This window comes from Pezoporus occidentalis, unplaced genomic scaffold, assembly GCF_034315485.1.
Source record: "Pezoporus occidentalis ecotype Australia unplaced genomic scaffold, CSIRO_AGI_Poc_V1 ctg19, whole genome shotgun sequence".
NCBI lineage: Eukaryota > Metazoa > Chordata > Aves > Psittaciformes > Psittacidae > Pezoporus > Pezoporus occidentalis.
In genome coordinates this window covers 7,256,124-7,280,780 of record NW_026913748.1, presented here as the reverse complement: position 1 = coordinate 7,280,780, position 24,657 = coordinate 7,256,124, and the positions used below count along the sequence as shown (strand labels likewise).

Below are 24,657 nucleotides of genomic sequence, written 5' to 3'. Positions count from 1 at the left end.
AAGTGTTGGGGCCTGGATGTAGCACAGACAGATTGTGTTTTGCACAATCTCTGGGGATACTCTGCATGGAACGCTGTCACCCGTGATTCAGATGGAAAGTGTCCTTCAGTGAGCCACTGTCACCACTTCCAGCACTGGGATACAGATGAGCTCGATCCAGACTTGCTTTGTTAACACTCCAGTGAAGAGCCATCTCCCAAATGCACATCCTGTCCTGCTGTTGTGGTTTAGACCCAGCCAGCAATTAAGTACTGTACCACTCCCTCACTCCTTCCCTTCCCCAGCCAGGGGGGCATGGGGAGGCAAATGAAGAGAATGTAGAATCTATGGGTTGAGATAAGAATAGTTAAAATAAAGTGCAATATAATAGTAATAAAAAGGGTTATAATAATAAGAAAGACATAAAACAGAAAAAAATCAAAACAAATCAAAACTTAATAAACACAAGTGATGCACAATATAATTGGTCACTACCTGCTGACTGATACTCAGCCAATCCCCAAACAGTGATCAGACAACTCTCCCCGGTTTACATACTGGGCATGATGTGCTGTGGTATGGAGTACCCCTTTGGCTAGTTTGGGGCAGGCGTCCTGTCTGCTTCCCCCAGGCTTCCCATGTCCCTTCTCACTGGCAGAGCATGAGAGACTCGAAAGTCCTCAATCAGGGTAAGCACTACATAGCAACAATTAAAACATCAGTGTGTTATCAGTGTTATTTTCAGACTAAATCCAGAATAAAGTGCTGTACCAGCAACTAGGAAGAAAATTAACTATCCCAGCTGAAACCAGGTCACCTGCCCTAACCTCAGCAGTTTAAACAGCTCAGGACTGCCCTAACCTCAGCAGTTTAAACAACTCAGGACTGCCCGAACCTCAGCAGTTTAAACAGCTCAGGATTGCCTTTCAAGCTTGAAGTCACTCTTCTTGAGCTCTTTCATTTTCCCTTATTTCCCTGGGCCTAGAAAAATGGTCCAGGGATATTCTCTTATTTTCCTGGGACTGGGGAAATAGGGGAGGACCAGGGAACACACACAACTTCAGTCCTTCTTTCAGCCTCTGTTTCCATAGCAAGCCCTGGGTTAGACACTTACTCACAAATCAGCATCTCAAAACAGATGATCCTGGATCATAACACCCACACTGCTACAGAAGGATGGTTTCAGGAGGGCATATACAGATCTTTTACTAATAGCAATGTTTTCATGCCCCATGAGATGCACCTTGGCAGACCACAAGTAACTTTATGTGGATCGTTAGAGTAGTGCAGACTGCAGGCCTGCACAGGGGAGCCAAATGCCCTGAAGTTTGGAAAACCAAACGTGCTTTCCAGGCACCTTCCTCTTTTTGGGCCATTGCCTCTCTTTCACATTAACTATTTCTCTGTGTATGTGAGCATGCACAGACCAGCAGAGGAATGAGGGGCACAGTGTAGAGACCTTTTCTGCTTAAGTTGATGGGCATTTTGCCTTTGTGGAAATACAAACTGAGAGAAAACAGCACCTTTCATATTTTATTTCATGCTCCCTTGTGCCTAATAGGCTCAAAGTAACTAACTTATTGTTGCTTTGAGAGCCATAATTTTTCAGTTACTGAATGTTTTGTATGTAGACCTTCTCCTTAATATTTAGCATAAACTTCCTTTTGTGGCTTTGAGTTTGCTTGGTTTTCTTTAGGGTTTTTTGTTTGTTTTCCCAGAAGAACTCTAATATCTCATTGCAAATCCAAACAGTCAATTTCTTGCCAGGCTTTATTGTTCCAAGAGACCTGGTGAATCAGTAGACATCTCTTGAATCCACAAAGGCAGGATTTCATCCTGGATCAGAAGGCTTTGAGAAAGCCCCCCAGGTGTTTCTCTATCCCAAGCAGTAAGGATATCCTCAAATTAAACCTCATCAAGGTAGCAGAAGCCAAAGAGTGATTTTTGGTTTGATGGCTGAAGTATTCAGGGTGGTTGTAACTAGATGATCTTAAGGTCCTTTCCAACCGTAACTATTCTATGATTATGCAGCAGAAGTTAAGGTAAGTTGAAGAGGAACTTTTTACAAGGGCAAGTAGTGAGAAGACAAGGGAGAATGGCTGTAAACTGACAGAGGGGAGATTTAGATTAGATATTAGGGAGAAATTCTTCATTATGAACATGCTTCCATTTCCTGGAAGTGTTCAAGGCCAGGCTGGACGGGCCTTTGAGCAACCCTGTCTAGTGGAAGGTGTCCCTGCCCATGGCAGAGAGGTTGGAACAGATGATCTTTAAGGTCCCTTCCAGCCCAAACCATTCGATGATTCTGTGATAAGCTTGCATAACTAAACCTGGCTCTAAGATGATGGGTCTGTGTTAGAATGTTGACCAGAGTCTAGAACAGCTGAGAGCAATACAGCTGGAAGAGAGAGGTAATGGGAAAGGCTGAGTAGGGGGAAGACAGTAGCATCTCCCAGAGCCAAGGAACAGAAAGCTGCAACTTGTGGCTTATGAGGTCTGTTTGCTGATAGTCCTGCTGCTGCAATCAAAGTGGCAGCCATGCCAAGAAGATGATATGGTGGTTCTTGCCTCCAAGTGGCAGGAACGCCATCAGCTTCAGCAGACCCAAATCTTCACTTTTTCTTCTACTGTGTAAATGATGCATTATAAGTGTTTCCTGAGAATTGCCTCCTGCTTCCTTATGGACATGAGGTGATGATTGCCGGCCCCATTGGATAGGGCTGAGAAAGGACAGCACGACTTGGCTGTTTGCTCCAGCTATGTAATTACTAGAAAGCACGACAAATAACTGCATGGTGAAGAATAGAAGTTAAGTTCAGTCAAGACATTTTCCTGGGTGGAGATGAAAGGGATGTCTTTCACACTCTTAATATAGTTTCACTAGCAGTGAGTAATGCAACACTGTGTACTCCAATGGGCTCAATTTCATGGAGGTGGCAACAAGAAAATATATTTGGTGATATATCTCTGTTCACAGATAAAACTTAGAATACTGGGTCCTGGATATTCCAGTTTTAAGTCACCACCCCCATCACTGCAGCAGGAGAATCTTAATTAATTGCTCCTTCTATTTTAAGGGAATACTAATTACTAGATGAATATGAAAAGATTTTCTGTTAGATCAGAACTTTTTGGCCCCTTTTCAACATCAGATCCTTTCAGCCAATTCTCCCTAAGTCTACAGACAATTCCTGTTCTGGAAATTATAATGATCTGATAACTTGAACCCTAAACTTATTCTATGCAGGCTAATCTTGGTCAGCTACAAGCACCTGTATTGACATATGCATACTTTCAAATATGGTGTCTGCTAACAATATTGAAGTCACAGGTACTACTTCATTGCTCACCTTTAAGAAGTCTTGGAGTGAATGTTCATTAATAGCAGGAGAATTTAGTGGCAGTGATTCAGATAGAAAGTTGTTTGCTAGACTGTAGGGGAAAAAAAAGTTCAAACCAGGTGTATTCCTTGCAGCCAACTGAAACTTTGCAGAAAACTTTTTGGTGGTTGTTTTCCTGTCTTCTCATTCCTGGCTAGTTCTCAGGGCTGAGACGTGTGTACAGTATTATCAGACTGCTCATGATTGCTCATGATTACTTTTACCTTGTCAACATCTACTTGTCAATGTGTCAAAAGCACATTAAACAATAATTGAGAGGTGAAAAGCCCTGTTCTTTTTCATTCAAGATATGACCCAAAGTAACCGATGGCAGGTCACTTTGTAAAGTGCATGCTTGCCCTTGCTGGTGTGGTCCCCCCCCTTCACTAGCTTTCCCAGGAGAGATTACCCTCCTCCCCCTGAGGAGGGCCTGATTAAAGCCTAGCCTGGCAAAGATCCCTTCCCTTACAATGAAACCATGACACAGAGCTAAATGGGACAGGCACCAGCTGGGATGTGTCCTGTGCTCTTGTCAGCAGTCAGGGACCTCGGTCGGGGGGGTTGTTGTTGCACGTCCCTCTTTCAGCATCATGGTTACGCTAACCTTCATGTTCAACCCTACCTCCTCCCCTGCCAGTCCTGCCTACTCAGCCACAGCAGAGGGGATGCAAGGACTGGCATATTTAATCCGGTAAAACCCTTGCTGTTAATCACGCCAGACAGAGCAAGCAGCCTCTCTGCCATGCCTGCTGCAGGCTGGATGCTGCTATTTCTGTCTGATGTCCTCAGCCTGCCCCATCCTCAAGGCATTTCTTACCCTGCCTGGGCTCAGCTGCCCTCCCTCCCAGATGGTCAATGAGCTTCTTGAACAAAAGGAGCTCTACTACCCACCCTAAAGACATCCGAAGTTGTCACCATCCCCTTTCTTCTAACTCCAAAGTGCCTCTAAAGTCCTGACATCCCCTTACCCTTTCACCACCTCATTTTTTTCCAGCACAAGAAGTCCAGCCCTGGCTGAGATTGATGCTGTGGTGTTAATACAGCATGTAGATGGTGGGAACGTGTATACACTGCAGAGAGAAATGATGATGAGGGATGGGGGAAATTCAGTCTCTGTTGCCTTCATGCTTCCACATTGCTGGGGGAAAAGGCTCTGGCTTTTGTGAAATAAGTTAACCATATTGTGTCCTTTTGCAGGTTGTTTTACTCTTCATTTCTGCCTATCTTTGTTAGGTTTGGGATTTATTTTTCTTTTTTAAAGGGAAATAAAGGCCACTGTATCCAGTCTTGGGAGATTCAGGGAGGCAGATTACAGTTATCCAGTTTGGGAGTACTGTCAGGTTTTTAATGCCTAGATTCTACAAAACATGGTCAGAAGAAACTGATTACCTCTAAGGCTGTCAGACCCAGATCCTTCTTATTACGGCATCTCTCGCAGTGGAGGCAACAGTACATAGTTACACTTGTAATTCCTAGTTTCAAGGAATCACCTCTGTGGTGCTCTTGGCTCAAAGTGTGTCATGCATGCTGAATAAGTATCATAACTGTCTCACTGACCTTTCTTAGCAGTTTCCCACCTAAGCCTGAGCAGACCCTTCTTGCTGCAGACCTGATAAGTTACCCTACAGATAGGATGGCACTGTGGGAGGACAAGTTATTACACTAGCATGACATCTCTCCCACTAGTGACCCAGAGCACGTATGGTGTAGGAGGCAATATAATGACAGTATACAGTTCCTTGCCCTTCTCTCTGCCTTAAGTAAATTTCAGGTATGTGATGTACATAATGTTATTATGGACGTAAGCACAATGTGTATTTTTGGTTTTCAAAAGCCTCTTCTGCTTCTCTCTCCTTTGTAGTCACTAATAGCTTCAGGTACATTGCTGTTTTCAACAGTTACAAGCTCACAATTGGATCAGTTGCCTTTACTTAGTCAAAATGCTTTGTGTTACGGCCAGTGATCTGCACACACCCTGAAAAGGGGGGGAAATACAAAGGGGGGTGTGGGGTGTGATAAATCAGACTGGTTCTTTCAACACATCTTTCTTCACCAAAAATAATAATACCTAGCTAACAATAACAGATTCACCCCTCTCCTTATGAGCCTCCTGCTCAGCAGGGTTTTCTGCTTTCCCTTGGGTAGAAGTACAAAGATGTGGAGCCAACGCTGAAGATCAAAGAGGTGGATGGCTTGGAGCTGGTGAAGAAGTTCTCAGAGCAGATGGAAAGCATGCTCCGCAGGAAGGTCGAAGCCGTTGAGGTAGGACCACCAGGGCTAAAGAAAGGAAATCCTCTCCTGTCAGCCCCAGAGCAGTAGACACAAAGCTTCCTGCCTGTACCAGGAGTGTGTGGGCACAGAGGTTGCATGAGGACTTCCTTGCCTAACAAAATGCCTGCTGATGCAGCTGGCTCCTCTCTCTGAGCTTTAAGTAGACACTGGTGGGAGGATGTGGGCGTTCAGACAAGGGAATGCTGGCTTCTCCCTCAGCCCAAAGTAGGAAATGAGATACAAACAAAGTCTAGGAATAAATATGAGGGAATGAATACTCTTCCAGGAGAAAAAAAGCTGTTTATAGAGCAAAAAAACACCTCTCGCAAGAGAAAAGCCATCCTTGCATGATGCAGTCCGGCCATTGAAGACTGGTAGCTTGTTTCAGCTGTGTGTGTGGCTCAAGGGAAATTTCTGCAGCCCCTGAACAGAAGCTGCAAGGAAAGTGCTTGGATTTCCAGCTGTGTACATGGGGAAGTGTCGAGGAGGTGGCAAGAGGTCTTTAGCTGTTGCTGTGTTGGAGATCAGAGCGAGTAATCATTATGGCCCCTCTTGCCTCTTGCATCTAAGGATCTATCATATTCCCTTATATTTACCCACTATGAAAAGCATATTTCTGTAGTCACAGAGCCTTGACTGTTAAAGGCATCTAATGTGGAAAAGTCATCCAGAAACACATCATTTGAATCCCAAAGTGAAATGTGGGCATATTTAGACCCAGAGCTTTGGCCCATAACATTAAATTCATATCCAGACTTTTCCAGTGTTTGGATTTCCTTATCCTTTGTGAAGGAGCAAAAAGTAGTTTTGCTGAGACTATCGCTGATTGTGCAGCTCTGAAAACATGTGTGTGTGTAGCTGGATTCCTTCCCAGTCTGCACCAATTGAGAATTAGTGCCCTGAAGCATCACAGTGGAGAATGCTAGTTGATTATTTTGTCTTCCATAAATGGTAAGAGCTTATAAATGGCCACACCATCACTGAGTCCTTTATGAAATCAAGTCATGGTCTTTGTCTCAGTAATAATATACCAATATTGAGACTCCCACAAGGCCTTTTCTTCTGACAAGATACTGACATCAGGCTGGGTCTGCCATGCCTTTCCCATGGCTTTTTGGAAGGGTTCATGGAAAATGAAATTAAATCTCTGGCTGTTCATTCTCTGAATCAACATGTTCCTGTTTGTATATGTCCTGTGATATCTAAGACTGTTCAGGGGTTTAGTGGGGACTCTGGAGTAAGTAGGTGTGAATATACTTGGCAGTAAATAGCTGTGAATATACCTTCCAAGATGTAAAGTTGCAGCACAGAATGACAGGTCAGCAGAAAAGGAGGGTAGGAGGGAAGTTTATAGCCCTGTGACTCTGTGTTGTGGTAAAGGGGGCAGTTGCGTGTCTTTTCACTACCTGTCTGAATGGCTGATACAGCTGGAAGAGCTTATGGAGGGTTTTTTACTGCACTCCCTCATCTTTCTTTCCATGTGCTTGCATTAGAGGTTGGTGGAAGCAGCAGAAGATGCAGATCTGAACCACGAGTACAACTCCTCACTGGAGGTAAGTTTATCTTAGTCAGTGACAAAATATGACACGCATCAGCCACCTCAGGTTCCTGAACAGGTTAGGAGTTTCCTTGTCTTCAGGGCACTCGGGTTGTCTAGAAGGTAGTGTAAGAGACTCCCTTGGCAGATCCCAAACCTAGTAACACCAAGGAGATTAGTCCCTTCGGTGCTGGAAGGGGAAGGATCTGTGAAGACGTTGGGTTGTGTGATGTTATTGGCATTACATTTCTGCACACCAACGTTGTCACTATATGATGCGTTGTTGCAAATTAGCTGGAGCTTTGTCAGTTACTTGACTGGAAAACGAACTAAAAATTGAGTGTGTATGAGTGATGAGGTGGATGCTGTTACAAATACCCACAGCAAACTGCTAATCCCAATGAGCTGAGTTTCTCACTATCTTTCTCAACAGCTCCCATCATCTTTTCTCTACCCTGCAGACACCCACTTGGTAGGACTCCCCTTAAGTGAAAGCTTGGTGTTGCCCAAGCTGTTTGGTTAATTGGCTTTCTGTTAATAGCTGTTGTAGCCAAGCTATGGGATTATTGTTGTTGAAGGGAACTGGAGTGAAAACTCTGCTAAAGAATGTCCGCTGTCCTCAGTGCAAGCACAGAGTGCTTAGCAGAAGTACAGGCTATCGCTGCAAGTACATGTCTCCATGCTGGGAAAAGGTGGGAGTGAAAATGGTTCTTGAAATCAAGCTAGCTGCCATCTTCACCTCTTTATTTAAGAATCCCATTACAGTCATGCTAGTTGGGTTAGCTGCATTCACAGTAAGGGTCATGGGTGAGTTGAAGTACTTGACTGTATTCCCACACATCATTCACACTGGCTGAGTACCGTTAGCTTGAACATAAAGCCTTAAATAACCTCTGCCCTTGGATAAAGTCAACAAAAACATCTTCAAAACATCTATTATCAAGGGTGAAGAGTGTCCTGAGGATACTAAAATGGCTGTAGGTGCTAAATCACCAGTGGCTTCACAGGGGGAAAACTCCATTATCTTTGATCACCTTCACTCTATCCTTCACTATTTATGTGCGCCTGCTGCTTAGAGTGATAGAGTGAGGGGATAATCCTGGATAGATGAACATCAACAGCTCGCTCTAGTAAATGACAGCTGCAGAGACAGGACAAGTAAGGTCTGGATTTTGGCATGCCCTGTAGCAAACCTGGGAGGCAGACCCAGTGAGACACTCCATCTCTCTGGCTAGTCACTTAAATACCTGTGAGGGACCACAGGAGTCCACCACTCTGTCCCTTTCCTCTCAGGTGGCTCTTTTTCTGCTGGTTATGACCATGCTTTCAGTCATATGGGCACCTGACAGTGAGAAACTGGCCAGAAACCATCATTTGTGCAGCTTGACAATTTTCGGTTGGTAATGGCTGTTGTTTGCTGCGCATCATGATCCTATTTGAAGCCCAAATTCTTCAGGTGTCACTTCACCTTTTAAAGAGGTTTTGAGTTTTTTTTCAGGCAGTACCTGGTGATAGTCTGTCTTATTCTCTCTTGTTGCCTTTCTCTCTTCCATTGTCATCATCAACAGTTTGATTACTACAACTCTCTCCTGATTAATGATAAGGATGAAAATGACAATTATGTAGAGCTTGGAGATGAATTCATTTTGGAGCCAAATGAGCATTTCAATAATCTGCTGGTGAACACAACCTACAGTGATATCCAGCTCCCCACCAACGTCTACAACAAAGGTAATGGCCTCTACTTTCTCACTACTAGTAGGTTACTGTGGAAACAACCAGTAATAATACTGAAAGAAAAGATGGGGATATTAAAAAAAAACCCACAACTGACAGAAAAGAAAACAGGGCTGGAAAGATATTGTCCCAAGGCATGTCTATGCCTGTGCTGTAGCTTGTCACTGTGACAGGGCTTAGGTATAATCTGCTCTTGAAAGACCTCTGATTATGGACAGTTCTCCATCCTAGGCAGGCAGTATAGTCTCCTAGGGTTCATCTATGCACACAAAGATGCTATGAAACACAGTGATGTGAATTTACTGGCAATCGTCACTCCATACAAAGGATCAGATCTATCAAGGTCTTCAGGTGTTGAGGATCTCACTGATTTTAAATGAGATTTTAGATCCCAAGTACCTTTGTATTATGGGGCACTAACAGCTCACACAGACACTTTTAACTCCTAATGAGCATATCCATAGGGACCGAAGGTAGAATCGTAGAGTCACAAAATGGTTTGGGTTGGAAGGGACCTTAAAGATCATTTAGTTCTAACCCCCCTGCCATGGGCAGGATAATGAACAACTGTTAGAAGGACATGACTATTCTGGGTTATTTTTCTCAGAGAGCCTTTGGCACTTTAGCAGCTGCAGAAGGCCAGGAAGGCACTGAGGCTTATACAGCCTCATCTGTGCCCAGAGTGTGTCCTCTCCTCCTGCACATCTTCCACTCTGGCTATGCACCAGAAACCACTCCATCTCCAGGCTGGTCAGCACACTGCCAAATCTGCGGGATGAGGCACCAGTTGTGATCGTTCTGAGTTTACTGCTCCTTTTGGCCACCACTTGAAGCTGCCTGAACTGGCTCCTTCCCTGCCTCCCCATCAGCTTTTCCCCTTGTGTACATTTTAGCAAGAAAAAAAGCTGCCATTACTTCTCTCATTTACAATCTTCAGGACCAGACAGGGTAGGTGCTGGTGACTGTGCTCACAACTGTTACATTATTTAGAGGGACAATAGAGGGAGTTCTATTTCTCCCATGATTTTCAATTAGTTCCATCTGGTCTGACAGCACCAGGCACTAAAATCTTGCTCACAATAGAGCTACCAGCAGAGTTGGCTGTGGGCAGCTACACGAAGTAGGCTGCTGCCTAGAGCAGCACACAGGAAAAGGTGGCCAAATGGATGCTGTCAGAGACAGGAGAGAGGCGCTGCTCAGCTAGCTGATTTCTTGCCTCTAAAGCTTGACACAAACCATCCAACTGCTATGGCTGGAGAATGAGCAGGAGATGGAGGAGGAGGAGATAGAGGAGAAGGAGATGGAGCCATTTGATACCCGTGGCTCATGCTGGGACCAGTGCTTGGCTGTACTCACTCCCTCTTTTGCAAATTGCAGCAAGCCTGGCTCTCCACAGCTCTTCTGGCTCCCTTCATGCATGAGTTCCTCTGGCCTCATCCCTGGAGGAGTCACAGTTCAATTTTACCCTATTTTGACCAAAACTGCCATTAGTAAAGTGACTAACAGGAAGTGGTAGGCCAAAGCCCCTTCCCTTTCAACATTAATACATCTAATCCTACAATAACTAGTTTCATAATTCCCTGTTTCTATTGCTGCTGCTCTCTTTGGTCTCCTGAGGCAATGAGTCAACACAGACACCAAATACACATTGTCTCTTACGAATTCTTGCAAGCCTGCAACTTGCTATTGATTCTGATGAGATCAGGGGCAAGAGAGGACAGCTCAGGCTTTGTAAAAGAAAGAGGAGGAGACAAAAGAATTGTTGGCAAAAAGAAGAGAGAGAAATGGCATGAAATCCTAGAGCTCCTCTGTCTTAGGCAGTTACAACTAACATAAACACTCCTGAGCCCTGCCTGTGTGGTGTGGCCCGTTGTGCTCAGTGCGGTGCTGGTTTTCTGGGCTTCTCAGAGCCCTCTTCCAACCAGGTGTAATGCCCAAGGGCAGAGAAGGATGGAACCAGAAACAGGGATAATAGTGTATGACCAGGATCACTTGTAGCGGCCAGTGGTGACCTGGCCTCCAGGATTTACTGGATGATGTATCCAGTTCCTTTTCCATCGTCAAAGTTTTGGACAAGGCTGCACAGCTCCTGGGGTTGCTTTTGTTCTCATCTCTCTCCTCCATTGGAGGTGGTGGGTCACCTATCCTCTTTTGCACTTTTTTTCCCTATTTTCTATTCTTTCATCACAGACCCGGACATCCTGAATGGTGTTTACATGTCAGAAGCCCTGAATCCTATTTTTGTGGACAACTTTGAAAGGGATCCCACGCTGACCTGGCAGTACTTTGGCAGCTCCACTGGATTCTTTAGGCTCTACCCAGGTAAAAGAGCAGAGATCAGCTTTGCTCTTTCAGTGCAATGCAATAGTCTTGCAGGACAAGGTCTGTGCCATGGAAGAGCTCAATCTGGGAAGGTTGAGGGCAGCATGACCCCATGATGGGCAGGGTGCAGTGAGAAAAATACTGAGTGCATGGGCTGCTGACACTTAGGAGGAAGGAATAGTGTCCATGGTAGGCATGACCCCCTTTTTCCTACATGGACCAGCCCCCCAAGCATGATGCCCTTGAAATCCTGGAGAAGGCTGCTTACAGGTGCTCCAAAAAGCTCACAAAACACCATGGCAGCACCCATCTCTCAGGTGGGGTGCGGATGCTGCAGGAGGGTTCCCTGCTTCATGCTTCCCTGTGGTTTTTAATAGCAGCCACAGCCCCTCTCCATCCACATGTGGCAGATGCCGCTGCCAGTCTGACTTGTTATCCACACATGAGCTGAGAGCTGCATATAAGGTCATGGAGCAAGAGAGGAAGTTCTGTGCTTGAAGGAGCCCACAGGATCCTCCACAGCTGTAGCCTGGCCTGCTGGCCCCTTCATCAGATGGCTGCATGCCCTTCTTCTGTGACCTGTCACGTGTTGTGGAAGGGAAAAGTAGGGATGACTGTGAGCAGAGCAGGAAATAGGGGACATGTCCCTGTTACTGTTCCTGTGTTTATATGCTCTCAACCACTGTTGGGGAGAAAAAGATGTTGAAAACTACATCAAAGTGGCAAAAAGCTCAAACTAAATGCAGCTGCTCCCCATAATGAAAAAAACTGTATCTAGGTACCTTTTTAAATAGGTATCTATGTAGCTCTGCTTGTTTTTGTAGCCACTGCTATTGCTGGCCAGACTTGTATGCCCATGAGGTAGCTGTGTCTCAGCAGTGAACAGTGGAAGTTCCCTGGGGAGTGGGGAGCAGATGCCTGCCTGCCTGTGTGTGTTTATTGCTCCTTTTGTTGCTCCCCTCAGGAATAAAGTGGTTACCAGACGAGAATGGAGTCATCTCCTTTGACTGCAGGAATCGTGGCTGGTAAGAGTTTTGGAGAGACTTAGTCAAAGCATCTTTCAGTCTTCCTTTCCCCCTCTTTTCCAAAGTGACACCTTGGTGAGTTCCTGATCAGCAGCTACTGCCCCATGCGGCTTCTGCAAGAGATGAGGGCTACATAAATGAAGGCAGTGGCAGGTTAGGAAGCTTTACCACCTGTCAGTTCCAGCTTGCCTTATGGCATCTAACATGTGCCACATGAATATTGCCACTGGTTTGTCCTTCCTCTGTCCCATCCTTCTTATAATTCTGTGATTGGAGGGATGGGGCTGTTCAGACTCCAGAGATGTGAAGTGTTTACTCAGTCTGTTCAGCATGGCTAAGGGAGGCTTTAGCAATTGTCACTGTTAGCTGTTTGTGGACACACATCTGCAGCAGGCCCAGCACTTGCCAATGTGGGAAGTGAGATGCTGGGGCTGGTGGGAGAGGCATGTTGGTAGGAAGGGACCCATTGGATGCCCAGCCTGACCCTGCTGAATAGCTGTTTGTGACACTCATTTTGCTGCCTCTAGCATCACGCAACAGCAGCACGCTCAGCATTCCTCCTCTTTGTACACTCACCCTGCTTCCTTGTATTCTTCTTTTATAAAAGGTACATCCAAGCGGCCACCTCTCCCAAGGACATCGTCATCATTGTGGACGTCAGTGGGAGCATGAAGGGCCTGAGGATGACCATTGCCAAACACACCATTACCACCATATTAGATACGCTGGGAGAAAATGACTTTGTCAACATCATTGCAGTAAGTATGTCCCATTTTCATTAAGTTGTCTTCCTTGTGCCTTATACCAGCTTTTTCAGTCCCCTTAGCAACTATAGGCATTACAGCGGGGTAACTACAGCACTTAGTACCTATGTTGGATGGTGGATTAAAACCAATTACCTTTGGGAAGCTGGCTTCATGTGGTCAGCAGGGTGGCTGCTAAATCATCATCCCCCTGCCCCGCCCTGGAGGATGTCAGCTGCATATTTTTGCTTACTTAGGGATGTGAGTGCAGCAGGTAAAGTGGTGTAGAATGACACTAGAGCTAATAAATTCACCTAGCATAGCATAGCGTAATACTGTGTTGGGCTCCAGCCTCAGGATAATCTTTCCAGGCTAGAAAATTACCAGCATATGCCTTTTCATGTGTCAGAATCTAGTTCAACCTGCGCAGGTCTGCATGGAGTCTGGTCAGGTTGCTTCAGTGTTACTATCTCCCTTTTTAAGCCCTGGACAGGTTGAGGATATGCTGGTTACCCATAGAGAACCAGCACTACTATCACAGAAAGCAAAGCTTTTCCATGATCCAGGCCAAGAACAGGAGGTTTGGTGCCACGTTAAAGCCAAGCAGCTGCCTGTCTCCTAATTTTAAAAGCTAATTCAACCACCTCTTTCCCTGGGCTCCTTTCTATAAAAGCTTGCCAGGGCACAGTCACTGAGATACAAAGTCTAGTTTCTGTCAATAGCTTGTTATTGTGCAAGTTACTTAGAAACTCCAGTAAAGATCTGTCTTTATATGGCTGGATAGTTGTAAGAGTGAACAGTGTTGGCAGAAAAATGGAGGCAAGCCATTAGAGTTTGAAATATCATCTGTTCATCAAAACAATCCCAGAAAGAGCATATAATATATATATTCCTTTACTGTACCCACACCAACAACCTACCGGCTCAGACACATTATAGCTTGACCTAAGCTCCTAAGCTTGAGCATTAGCAGCCTCTTAGCCATGCTTTTAGGAATGATGCTCTTCTGAACCTTGCAGTGAAAGGTTTATACTGGCATGTTTTACCTCACATATGTATCAGGCTAGAAGAATACACCCCACTAATTATCACAATTTGGTGGATATGTGGTAATTTGGTATGTTGTTATTCAGCTATGCACGAGAGGCATCAGACATTAGGATACAAAATGACCTGCAAAGTTTGACAGGGGACTCGCAAAGTCTCCGGAAGTCAAAAATATGTGCAAATAGTGCTAGAAGCAAGGCCAAAGGCATAAGCTAATAGAGCGTGGAAGAAATGTCTACAGTGTGAGTGGAAAAAAAGCAATTTTGTATGTGGAGATATGTCCAGATAGAACTCAGTAAAGCACCATAATTAATGCATTATTCAAACAGATTGAGATTTGTCAAAATTACATTTTGCATAATCACTGCAAATGATTCTTAAGGGAAATGTGTATAAAATGGCATAATGTTCCATACTGTTTTCTGAACATCCACCCAGGACATGAACCCAGTTTTCTCCAATTACAACCCCTTTCTTTTCACTTTCTCTTTGCAGTATAATGATTATGTTCATTTTATTGAACCCTGTTTTAAGGGTATCCTGGTCCAAGCAGACAGAGATAACAGAGAGGTGAGTACCAGGCTCCTATCTGTGTTATTCACGTAGCTCTCTTAATGTAAGAAGTACAAGAGATTAAGATGCTGTGACATGAATCTCCAGGGGGAAAACAACCATTTCCCAGAAACATGTGGGGTTGCATTTCAGAAACAAGCACCAGTTCAGTGGTGTGTGCTGGCTCTGTGGTTCACCTTTGCTTACACAAAGCCACTGTAACATGGGGTCAGCTGGCTAGCTAACCAGCAGCAACCAGCTTCCCCGTGTCACAAGGGATGCACCAGCACTACTGCCAGAGCTTGCTGGACCCAGCCCAGACTGCTGTGGAAGAACAGCTTGCAGAGGGAAAAGTGTCTCCACCTTTGAAACCCCACATCCTCAGCCCTCAAAAGAGAAAAATCAGCCCTTTTCTGGTGAATGTGTTCTCAACCTGGCCTGATCCTTTGCCAGGCTGGACTGCCAGCAAGCTTTCTCTGATGGGGGGGTTTGTTGCTCTTATCCAGGAGGCCTCAGCCTGTACCCAGCTGCTCCATCGCCCTCTGGGCTGACTTGTATCTTCAGCATTTCTTACTGTTTGGTTTTCTTCAATTCCCTTATCTTTATACTAATACCACAGATATATCACATCCTTCCATGTCTTCAACAACCTGATTTCTCTCCAGATTTCTTTCCCAGCTTAGTCCTGAGTCTGAGTATGACTCCAGAGGGTGATGTTTCCTGCAGCATTTCCCAAAGGATCCCCAAGCATTTTGGATGCTATGTTGCAGAGAGCACTCTCTGAGGGTTTCATTTACAGCCAGATCAATGCCTCTTAAGTAGTGGATGAGCACTGATTTATTTTTTTCTTTTTTCTTTTTCCCCAGTCCTGTCGCTCTTGCATGCACAGGAATGTTTTGCTTTGTTTGTTTGTTTTCCTGAAGGGATAGGCAAAGGAAAGTCTGATTTCTAGCAGTTTTGTCCCTTGCATGATGTTTTATCGACCACCCATAGTCTGCAGCACATAGACTGTGAAATGCAGTCCTGCTCTGGCTGCTTGGGCAATGGTGCAACATGATGGCACTGCCAGTGGAACCGTCACTTGACTTTCCCACCTCCACCCATCACAGTGCTGCACTGCACATCCAGCAGTGGTGAAGGATCAGGAGCCCAAAGCACAGGTTTTTCCACGTTACCCTTTCCTCCCTCTGCTGAAGGAAACACCCTGCCTGCAACTCATTGCTGTCTTTTTCACTCTCTTCTTGCCAGCACTTCAAGCAGCTGGTGGATGAACTGCAGGCAAAAGGAGTTGGCACTGTGAACAAGGCTTTGACAGAGTCCTTCAAAATACTGAGGGAGGTAAGAGTCAGTGCTGCTCCATGCATTGGGCACAAGTGTCCCTGCCCACCCCTACTTTCTCCTCTGCATCTTATGACTTAGCACATCCTTCAAGGTGAGGCAGGGGGGCCGCTGGCATAAGCTGATCTCACAGTCCCTAACTTCGTGATGGGCAGTGTGCAGGGGTGACCCCGTAATTTGGAGGTGCCAGTTTGTGCGTGGTGCCTTGAGGCTGCCGATCTCTTCAAGGCTGCAGCCTCCTGAGTGCTTCCTTAATGAGCCACACAACTGGGCATTGCTCAGGCACCTTGGTTATAGATGGTGGCAATAAAATACAACTGATCAGCTGAGGGTGACAGTTCTAGTCATAAGTAATGTTATTACAATGTGAGCCTTGATAAGTAGATGATGATGAAGATGTGAAACGTTATTCTCAGGCTTCAGGTTTATTTCAGTGTCACTTTGAGTGTCAGTGCTTGGGGAAGAAATCACTGGTACAGAAGAATTAATCAGTCAGTCTGATCATGTCCTGTGATAAGAATCGTAAATGATTCATTGCCTTATGTGAACTATTGTGACTTCAGTAGTCTGGAGGTAAACATAAAATTTAACTCTGTTTCTTAAGGAAGGTTAGCAAAAAAGGACGAAGAACCAGCTGAGCACCCCACCTCCTTGTAGCCCTGTGTATAGTGTGGTTGGCCTAAAGATGCCAGTGCCTTTGGGGCTGACAAATATATGTACACGCTATGATGCTAGTGGCCATAATGATGATATTGATGTTAATCGTAATGTGCTAGAGGTATTGACACCCTGGGAAGGATTCTCCAGTCTTACTTATTTTACAAATTGAAGGTTTAAGTTTGTTGTTGGGTATGGTAATTCTGTTCCTGATTTATGCCAGTGCAAGCATGATCAGAGTTGAACCCAGGGATGGTGGTGGGTGATGCTGATTTGCCAGTGGTTACAGAAGCATAATGGAATTAATGGCAACTTGAGAAGACTGTGGTGTAACTTTGGCATTGCAGTCATAGGCTGGCAGCACTCCTAGTAGTAATGCTTCAACATCTTTGGAGGAAGATACTTGAGATGACCAAAGAGGCAGTAATGATATAAACCTAGAACAACTGTATGGACTAGAGGCCTGCTAGATTTATCTACGTGTGGCTTTGAACTTTATGACAAAATTAACTTGAACTTTAAAAACAAAGATCCAGAGCCTGTATAGATATAAATCACAATATTTAAACAATTTTTCCAACAGAGGAAAGAATGATTTCTTAATATCTAACGTAGCACTTTGCAACTTCATCCCAGGATTTCTGTCTGCCTGATGACATTCAGAAGAGACAGAGGTGATGTCTCAGTGCACAAGCAGCATCATGCACATACATAGGCATGCAAGTACAGAAACATGTCTGCTGTCCTACAACAGCCTTCCCCAAACATCAGCTTCCCTATTTAGGGACTCACCTAGAGAGTGTCTTGATACCACCAGCTGGAGGACCCGAGGCTCAGCAAGCATCACAACTTGAGTCAAAAGGGTATCACCTGCCAAGTGCTCTTATACTTCATGGACTCTCTGAAATCTTAGAGATTCTTAGTTCTGTATCAGTAATAGGAAAGGAAAATGGTTTCCATCAGTGTGCCCTGAAATATATCTGTGCTGCTGCATTCATGCAGACAGGAGAAAGGGGAATTTTGGCGGAATTGGCCACCCCCCTCCCGTCAGACAACATTCACATTCTAAGCTTGTAGTCATAGCTGTTACTCACAGACTGTCCTGTTATTGTCCACAGGAGCATACGCAAGGGAATGAAAATGAAAATTGCTACATCACACTGATGAAACAGGTTTTGTTGATTACAACAGACAACCAGTAATAATATCTGTAATGAAAGTGATTACAAAATTTCCCTGGTAATTTTCCTCAGTCCAATTGCTTGTAGAATTAATAGCCCAGTGGAGACCCACTCAGTGAGGTATGAGTAACAGAGGGGTTGCAGAAGAGCACAATCTCTCACTGTCTTTGTTTTCCTCCGTTCTGTTCTGGGGTAGACAGGATATATTTTAATCTGTGACGCAATCTGCAGAATAGCTTCAGGAGAATGGTTAGCCAGAGCCTCCTCTGCCCCTCTCAGCCATGCTCAATAAACCACTTAAACTCTCTGTTTCAATCTAGCCACACACCAAGTGGTTTCAATAAAATCTGCGTGCCAGGGATACTGTGGTCTTAAGCATACATTCATAAAGTGGTTCAAAGTTCTGTCAAGTGAGCTCCTTCCTTGTCTATCAAGTTTTAGTTTCTCTCACCACTGCCTTCTCCTTTCAACACGCTTGGCACGTCTTGTCCTCTCACCCTTTTCTTGTAGGATTTATACCCCTTTGTTCTGGCTGCTGCTCTCCTCATGGCTGCTTCTAGGCTGCCTTTCCTGAAACACCATCCTCCCACCAGTATGTAAGTGCTGCAGCTGAGAGCTATCAAGTGCTAAGCAGAGCAGAATAATCACCTTCCTTGTTTTACACACCACAGTCCTCTTAACACAATGTAAGACAACAGCTATGTTTCTTCAGACACTGTCACATTGTTAATTCCTGTACAGCTGATCCGCCTCTGCGGTATTCCTCTTCAGCCAGTATTCAGCCTCCTGTTCTGTATTCGAGCCTCTGACTATCCTTTCCAATGTACATCAATTGAAAAGATACTTATATATTTTTATAGGCATGCCAAAGATGTGCGTACGTATATACATATGCAAACGCAGCCCTATGTCAGAGAGTGATATAAATATATTCATATATTTGTCATGTAAGAATAGAATTAGGATTAGATTATACGAAATCTGTGACTCTTATGGCTCCTCCTTTCTCAGGGTAATTCTCAGACTAAGTAGGTGTTTTGAAAGCTGATGGTTTCTGACCCAGTGGAGGAAAAGAAACCCCAAGTTTTGCTCTCTGAGGTCACCTTGGAATGGTGCCTCCTCTTAATGCCAAGCTGGTTTAATGTGTACCTTGAGTGGCAGTTGAACTCAGAAATAACATAGATTTTGAAGTTGTTTATGAGTAGGTCACTCAAAAAAGGCTATAGGTGAAAAAAAAAAAAATAAAGTGGTGAAACTGGTAAAAAACTGGACTTCAGTGAGATGTATTATGTAACTTGAGCAAACTGGTGTCATGAAAAGAATGAGCCCATCTGCTGATGGGAGTAAGCGGAGTTTGTGGCCTCTTATCCCCTACCTGTGTGGGGAAGCATTTCATTTGCACGCTCACAAGAGGACCATGCTACTAACCTTTCTAGCAATGTGCTAAATGTTTAAGGACAATTTACCCACCTAGTTTATCCCCTTCTTGTAACACAAGTTTTCTATTCGTTCCCACTTTGTCCTTTGGGATGTCAGTCCCGGTCAGGTCTCGGCTCACAAGGCAAGTAGTTCAGCAACACCTTCTGCAATTCTTTCCCTTCCTGCTGAGCAGAGATTATTCAAATGCTTTCAATTAACTTTTGCTTTAACCCTACCACTTTGTGACCCTGCCTGTAATTCGTTAATTCTTTTCTTTGTTTCTTATCACTTCAGTGTGTGCACAGCCATTACAATATTGTCCTTTTGATGATGAAGTATGACAGCTATAAAGCATCTCTGCCTGACCATTTCCCTCTGTTGTTTATCATCTGGCAACATACTCCTTTTACTCCCTTTCTTGTTTCTTCTCTGAGCATTTGTAAATCTTTTCTTGATTCCACTTGCATTTTTACAGACCCGGATTCTGCGGCATAGTTTTCAGGACATGCAAAGCTCAGGATTTCCTGTTTACCAGTTTATGCCATTTTGCTTAATGCCATCTCTCATTTGTTCTTCACTAGCTTTCTGTTTTCTTCTCTTCAGCTAATTTTCTACCCATGAAACACTTTCCACTAAGCCTGAATTTTCAGTAATTCCAGAGGCCTCTCTGGAGGCAGGTCTGTGTAAGAATGGGGCAGAAGGAGATGAAGAGGGGCTGCTCCGTCATCCAGTCTGATGTGTATAATCCGCATGCATGCCTGTGCATCACTGAGCTATGCTGATGTTCTTATTGCTTCACTAGTAACTTTTGTGCCTGGCTATAACTGCAAAGTAAATGACAGTGAGCAAACAAGGGAGTATAAGAGACTCTGACCGTGAATTAATGAGATCATGCCTGCTACTCCTGGTAGTACAACCAAAGTTATATGGGAGAATACATAGCTTCAGCTCTTATTTGCCGACTGCAGCTCTAGCCCGCACCTATTCAGGCACCTGTTCTGCGGACATCTTGTTCCCATTCTCCCCTTCCTTCATGCTCCTGAGATTTCAGTCAGAGTAGGAAATTATGCTCAGAGCCTGATGTGAATGCTGTCAGATCATTTGCTACAGCTGCAGCCAGCCACAAAAGGACCTAAAAGCCAGGGATTACCTCTTGTTCATTTGTTTTCTAAATCTGTCTTTTTAATCTGTATTTCTATGACACTGATGATCTCATTTTCCCTGTTGAAAATACCATCTACTCCTGTAATTAGGAGATTGCTGGTTCTGATACAGCATCTAATTTCTCAGTATCTGAGTATTATGAGGTCTGAAGTAAGCTACATGAAGAGAGATCTTAAGTAGTTTGAAATGGCGGATGACCTTAATTAAGTGTTAATTTAACAACTGTCTAAATAATATACATTGTAGATTGCAACAGACTGGAATAAGCTGCTTTTGTAACTACAAGGTTCACAGATCGGTGATCTAAACCTCATTCTGACAGCATCTCCTGCACCATCATAACCCTATGCCTCCTTAATGGGTGCTCACACTAGCCCCGTTCTCTGGTAATCTGCACGTAATGGATTTCTGTCCTAGAAACAACTCACTTGAGACTCCTTGTCTTTTTCCTACCTGATGATCTGCAGCAGACTCCTATGCAGCTATCAACTGCTTTTCCCCTTTTGTTTCCACCTAAGCACATCCTATGTTTGTTCCTGTTGTTCATCCTCAGCCTTTGCCTTGAGTCTCCTTGCTGAAGGGGGGAGACACATGTTCTGACTCACTCTGGAGCTTCAGTTACCCTCTAGCTGGCAGTGACAGGCTTTTTTTATAGAACAAGGTGTAGAAGCTTTTTGGATGACTGGAAATGTCAGATCTTAGGGACTCTGTAAGGAAAGATATGGGAGATCCCTACTGTTGGGTTGGCATGACCACAGCAACAGAGGTACACTCTGTTTCCCCTCTCAGTGTGCTGCTGTGGTGTCACAAAAGAGGCAGAGCATGTCCAACTACCTCATCCTGATTCAGGAATTCACACAGATGTTTTGCTTGAGAACAGCTAGTTAGGAATGACCTTATTACACCACCTTTCTCTTTCATGATCGCTTGTACCTATTCTGGTCAGTGATACATGAAACAGGGAGAAATGGGCTCACACATGTGGTCATTCAGAAGCTGTTGAATCCATACCTACTGCAGTAGAGTAACAGGTACTTCAGTGATGTTAAGAGTAGTGTTGAAGGAGGCAAGACTGATAACATAAATAGTGGTGAAAGGAGACATTATGGTGATATTAGCACCAGGTATCCATGGTCATGATGTTAATCTACAGCGGAACCACAGTACCGTCTATGTTAGTAAAGACATTTGCTTTCTGTCCTAACAAAGTATTACCACACCAGAAGGGACTTGTTAATTGAACCTTAAAACATCTATAAAGTCTCAGTTTGCATCCTGTGCTCTTGTCCTCCTACTCAGTGCTTGCTTTCATTTTATGTAATTAGTCTCGCCACTTGGATACCTTTCTCCTCATTTATAAGATATAACTACCCTCTCCAGTTTAAAATTGCTGCTGTGTTTGATATAACATTAGTCACCCTTCAGTTAGTCTTCCATATGCTCTCTATCTCATGCCATTGCCTCTCATTAATCTTGTGTGCAGAGCTGTTGTATCTTCCTCTTTCCATATTTTTTTACTCTGCATCAGTTTTTGTATCCTTTGCTGATTAGACTTTTCCATGCTCAGAAGCAGTGAGATGCTCTGCAGGGAGAAGCACAGGCTGACACTGAGCTAAGAGCCACAGCAAAGTGGCTGTGTGGTTTTGTGCTTTCATGGCCTCTGCTGCCTCCTCTGGTGACTTCTAATTCAGTACCTGTGCTGGTGCTGCGTAAGACACTTGTGCTCTTAGGTACACCGGCTCTAGAGAACCAAGAGGCAAATGGCTCTTCAGGCAGGCGCAGGAGATAAGCAGCACTTGAAGGCTGTTTTTCCTGGCTAAACAGGCAGGGTCTGGCTTTTTCAGTGCCCATTCAACACCTCTTAACGCATCAACGTTTATACCAAAGTCCCAGAATACCTCCACTCTACCTTACATATCACTTATGCACAGATAACAGGTCATCTGTCATTAGAGTGTATGGCCTTTTTATCTGGCACATTAATAACCTATTTCAGCCCTGATGGCAGTAATGCTCTTTTATTTTTCACATGCTCCTGCCTTTCTCTGCTGTTTTTTGGCAGATTGATGGATTTGCCCTGAAATAATGAGTCTGATTTCCTCCTCCTGTCATGCTTTCTGCCATAAAAAGTGACAGTTATTGCTGTCAAATCAGAATTGCAGTGTTTATGGTCAGCCTATAGTTGTTTGCGTAAACGAATGTGACTGTAAGATGTGAGGCAGCAGGGAATCGCACCCTTCCGCCACAGGACTTACTTCCTCATTATTTTACTTCTGTAGAGTCTCCTCTGTCTTCTTGTGCTAGGTAGGGCTGTATAAATAAAACAATTATATGCAGCATACAAGCACGGTCTTTATTTAAGCACAGCGTTAGGTTTACAAAGGAAGGTCAGGATCTGGCCCACCATGAACAAATACGCTGCAGTTACACAAAAACAGCCCGTGCTGAGGTAACTGATGCTCTTCCTCTCTGTTTGCAGTTCAGAGAGGCTGGTCAAGGAGGCTTGTGTAACCAAGCTATCATGCTGATTACAGACGGAGCAGTGGAGGATTATGAAGCTGTGTTTGAAAAGTACAACTGGCCAGATCGGAAGGTTTGTCTGGGAAGTGCTAAATGGAAAGGGCAAGGAAAGATGCTATCCTGCTATGGTGGGAATGGAAGAGCGTGAGCCAGGATGTCAGGCAGGGCTGAGCATTCACATCCTTTGATACCCACATGCATCCAGCTGTAAACACAAAGCAAAGCAGCCAGGCAGGAGCCTGCTGCGGCGGTTTTAGAGGTGGTAGGATCACAAATGGGTAACTGTAGGTCAGTGAAGATTTATTATATTTTCATACACTTTGATTTCTAAAGGTGTGACAATCAAAACATTCTCCTGATAAAATGGTAAAGACTAAGCTGAGTACTTCAAAATAATTTGGAAAGAAGAAAAGGTATTTTAATCCCATCCAAGACTGTTTATAACTGATGCTGTTTGGGAAAGGTTTAGCTATTACCAGTTCTTACGATATGCAAAAGAATGGCCCAGGCAAAATCTCTACATGTCTTCCAGCCCTATTTACTTTGGGGCCTACGATTACAGGCTTGTACTAGCAAAGCAGACTGTGAAAGAAGAATAAAGCAGGGTTCATCCTACACCCTCATGATTTATTTGCTTACCTCATCCCAGACAGCAGCAATGCGCAAAGGGAGAGAAGCAGCCCAGTGAGAGACCAGAGCACGCGGCTGTTAAAGCAGTTTATTTCAGGATTGGCTCTTTTGTTGCTGGTCAAACACAGGAGAAATGGTGAAGCTTTCTCTAAATGATTCATGCAGCCAGCTGTTCCCCTGGGTAAAAGATTCCTGTGAGCTATAAACCTCTCTGCATGTGGCTGCTGAGTGCCTGGCAGAGCTGCTATCATAAAATCAAACAGAATTTGCACTTCTGCCTTGTTATTCAAATGACCTTGGGTGCTACTTGGCTTTCTGGGCTTATTGTAAATGGAAATCAAGTTCCAGCCCACAAAATGCAAAGCAAATAGAGCAAGAGGCTCCTGTCTCTGTGTGAAGGCAGAGCTATTGCTATGCACCACAAACAAGCATTCACACTAGCGCATAGCAGGATGCTAAACCTCAGCCATTTGGGTTTGTTAGCACATTGCAGCCTAATTCTTCTATCTTTGCATTCTTGTTCCCAGGTCCGGGTTTTCACTTACCTCATTGGACGGGAGGTCACTTTTGCCCCCAACGTGAAATGGATCGCCTGCAACAACAAAGGTGCTGTATGGGAACAGTTCCCTGACCCCATCACATGTACCATGTATGGACTGCAGCCACAGCGCCCTGGACTCCTATACAGTTCAGACACTACAGCCTGGGGCCCAGGAACCCTTGGCTGGAAAGCAACCTAAGGAAAAAACAACCCTGCTAGTCCATGTTCAGAGTGACTGTGTCCAACTAACACAAGCCCTCCGTGCTGAGCCACCACATTTTCCTGTCACGGTGCCAGGGGACACTATGACCAAGATTCATGCTGGCTGTAGTCCATCTAAGTCCCTGTGCTTATTGTGTCCCACTTGCTGGCTTTTGACAATCTGTCTAAAACTCTGTCAGAAAGCCTGTGACATCTTTTGGCTGAGATACAAAACTAATATCTCTTCTTTAAAGATTTAACAGCATTTTTCATGAGGTCTGCAGGTTAACCCCTATATACTGGCCAAATTTTTTGTGTGCCGATGGTTTCACCAAGGTACCAGAATAGCTTGTTAATCCCACCACAAACCCAATATTCTGAATACGGCATGAATGGGAAAATCCATTCAGAGT

The 24,657-nt window shown here is 44.4% G+C and overlaps 1 protein-coding gene across 1 annotated transcript in view; it reads left to right on the top strand.

The window, feature by feature from the left end:
• CACNA2D4 (calcium voltage-gated channel auxiliary subunit alpha2delta 4) overlaps window positions 1-24,657 on the top strand; it is a 128,513-nt gene that overhangs the window by 7,727 nt on the left and 96,129 nt on the right. Inside the window, exons 3-12 of the mRNA XM_062616599.1 lie at window positions 5,505-5,621; window positions 7,124-7,183; window positions 8,736-8,898; window positions 11,095-11,226; window positions 12,191-12,251; window positions 12,859-13,009; window positions 14,537-14,611; window positions 15,842-15,931; window positions 22,832-22,945; window positions 24,030-24,108. Of these exons, the coding sequence (XP_062472583.1) occupies window positions 5,505-5,621; window positions 7,124-7,183; window positions 8,736-8,898; window positions 11,095-11,226; window positions 12,191-12,251; window positions 12,859-13,009; window positions 14,537-14,611; window positions 15,842-15,931; window positions 22,832-22,945; window positions 24,030-24,108 (1,042 nt within the window). The remainder of the gene's footprint in view (window positions 1-5,504; window positions 5,622-7,123; window positions 7,184-8,735; window positions 8,899-11,094; window positions 11,227-12,190; window positions 12,252-12,858; window positions 13,010-14,536; window positions 14,612-15,841; window positions 15,932-22,831; window positions 22,946-24,029; window positions 24,109-24,657) is intronic.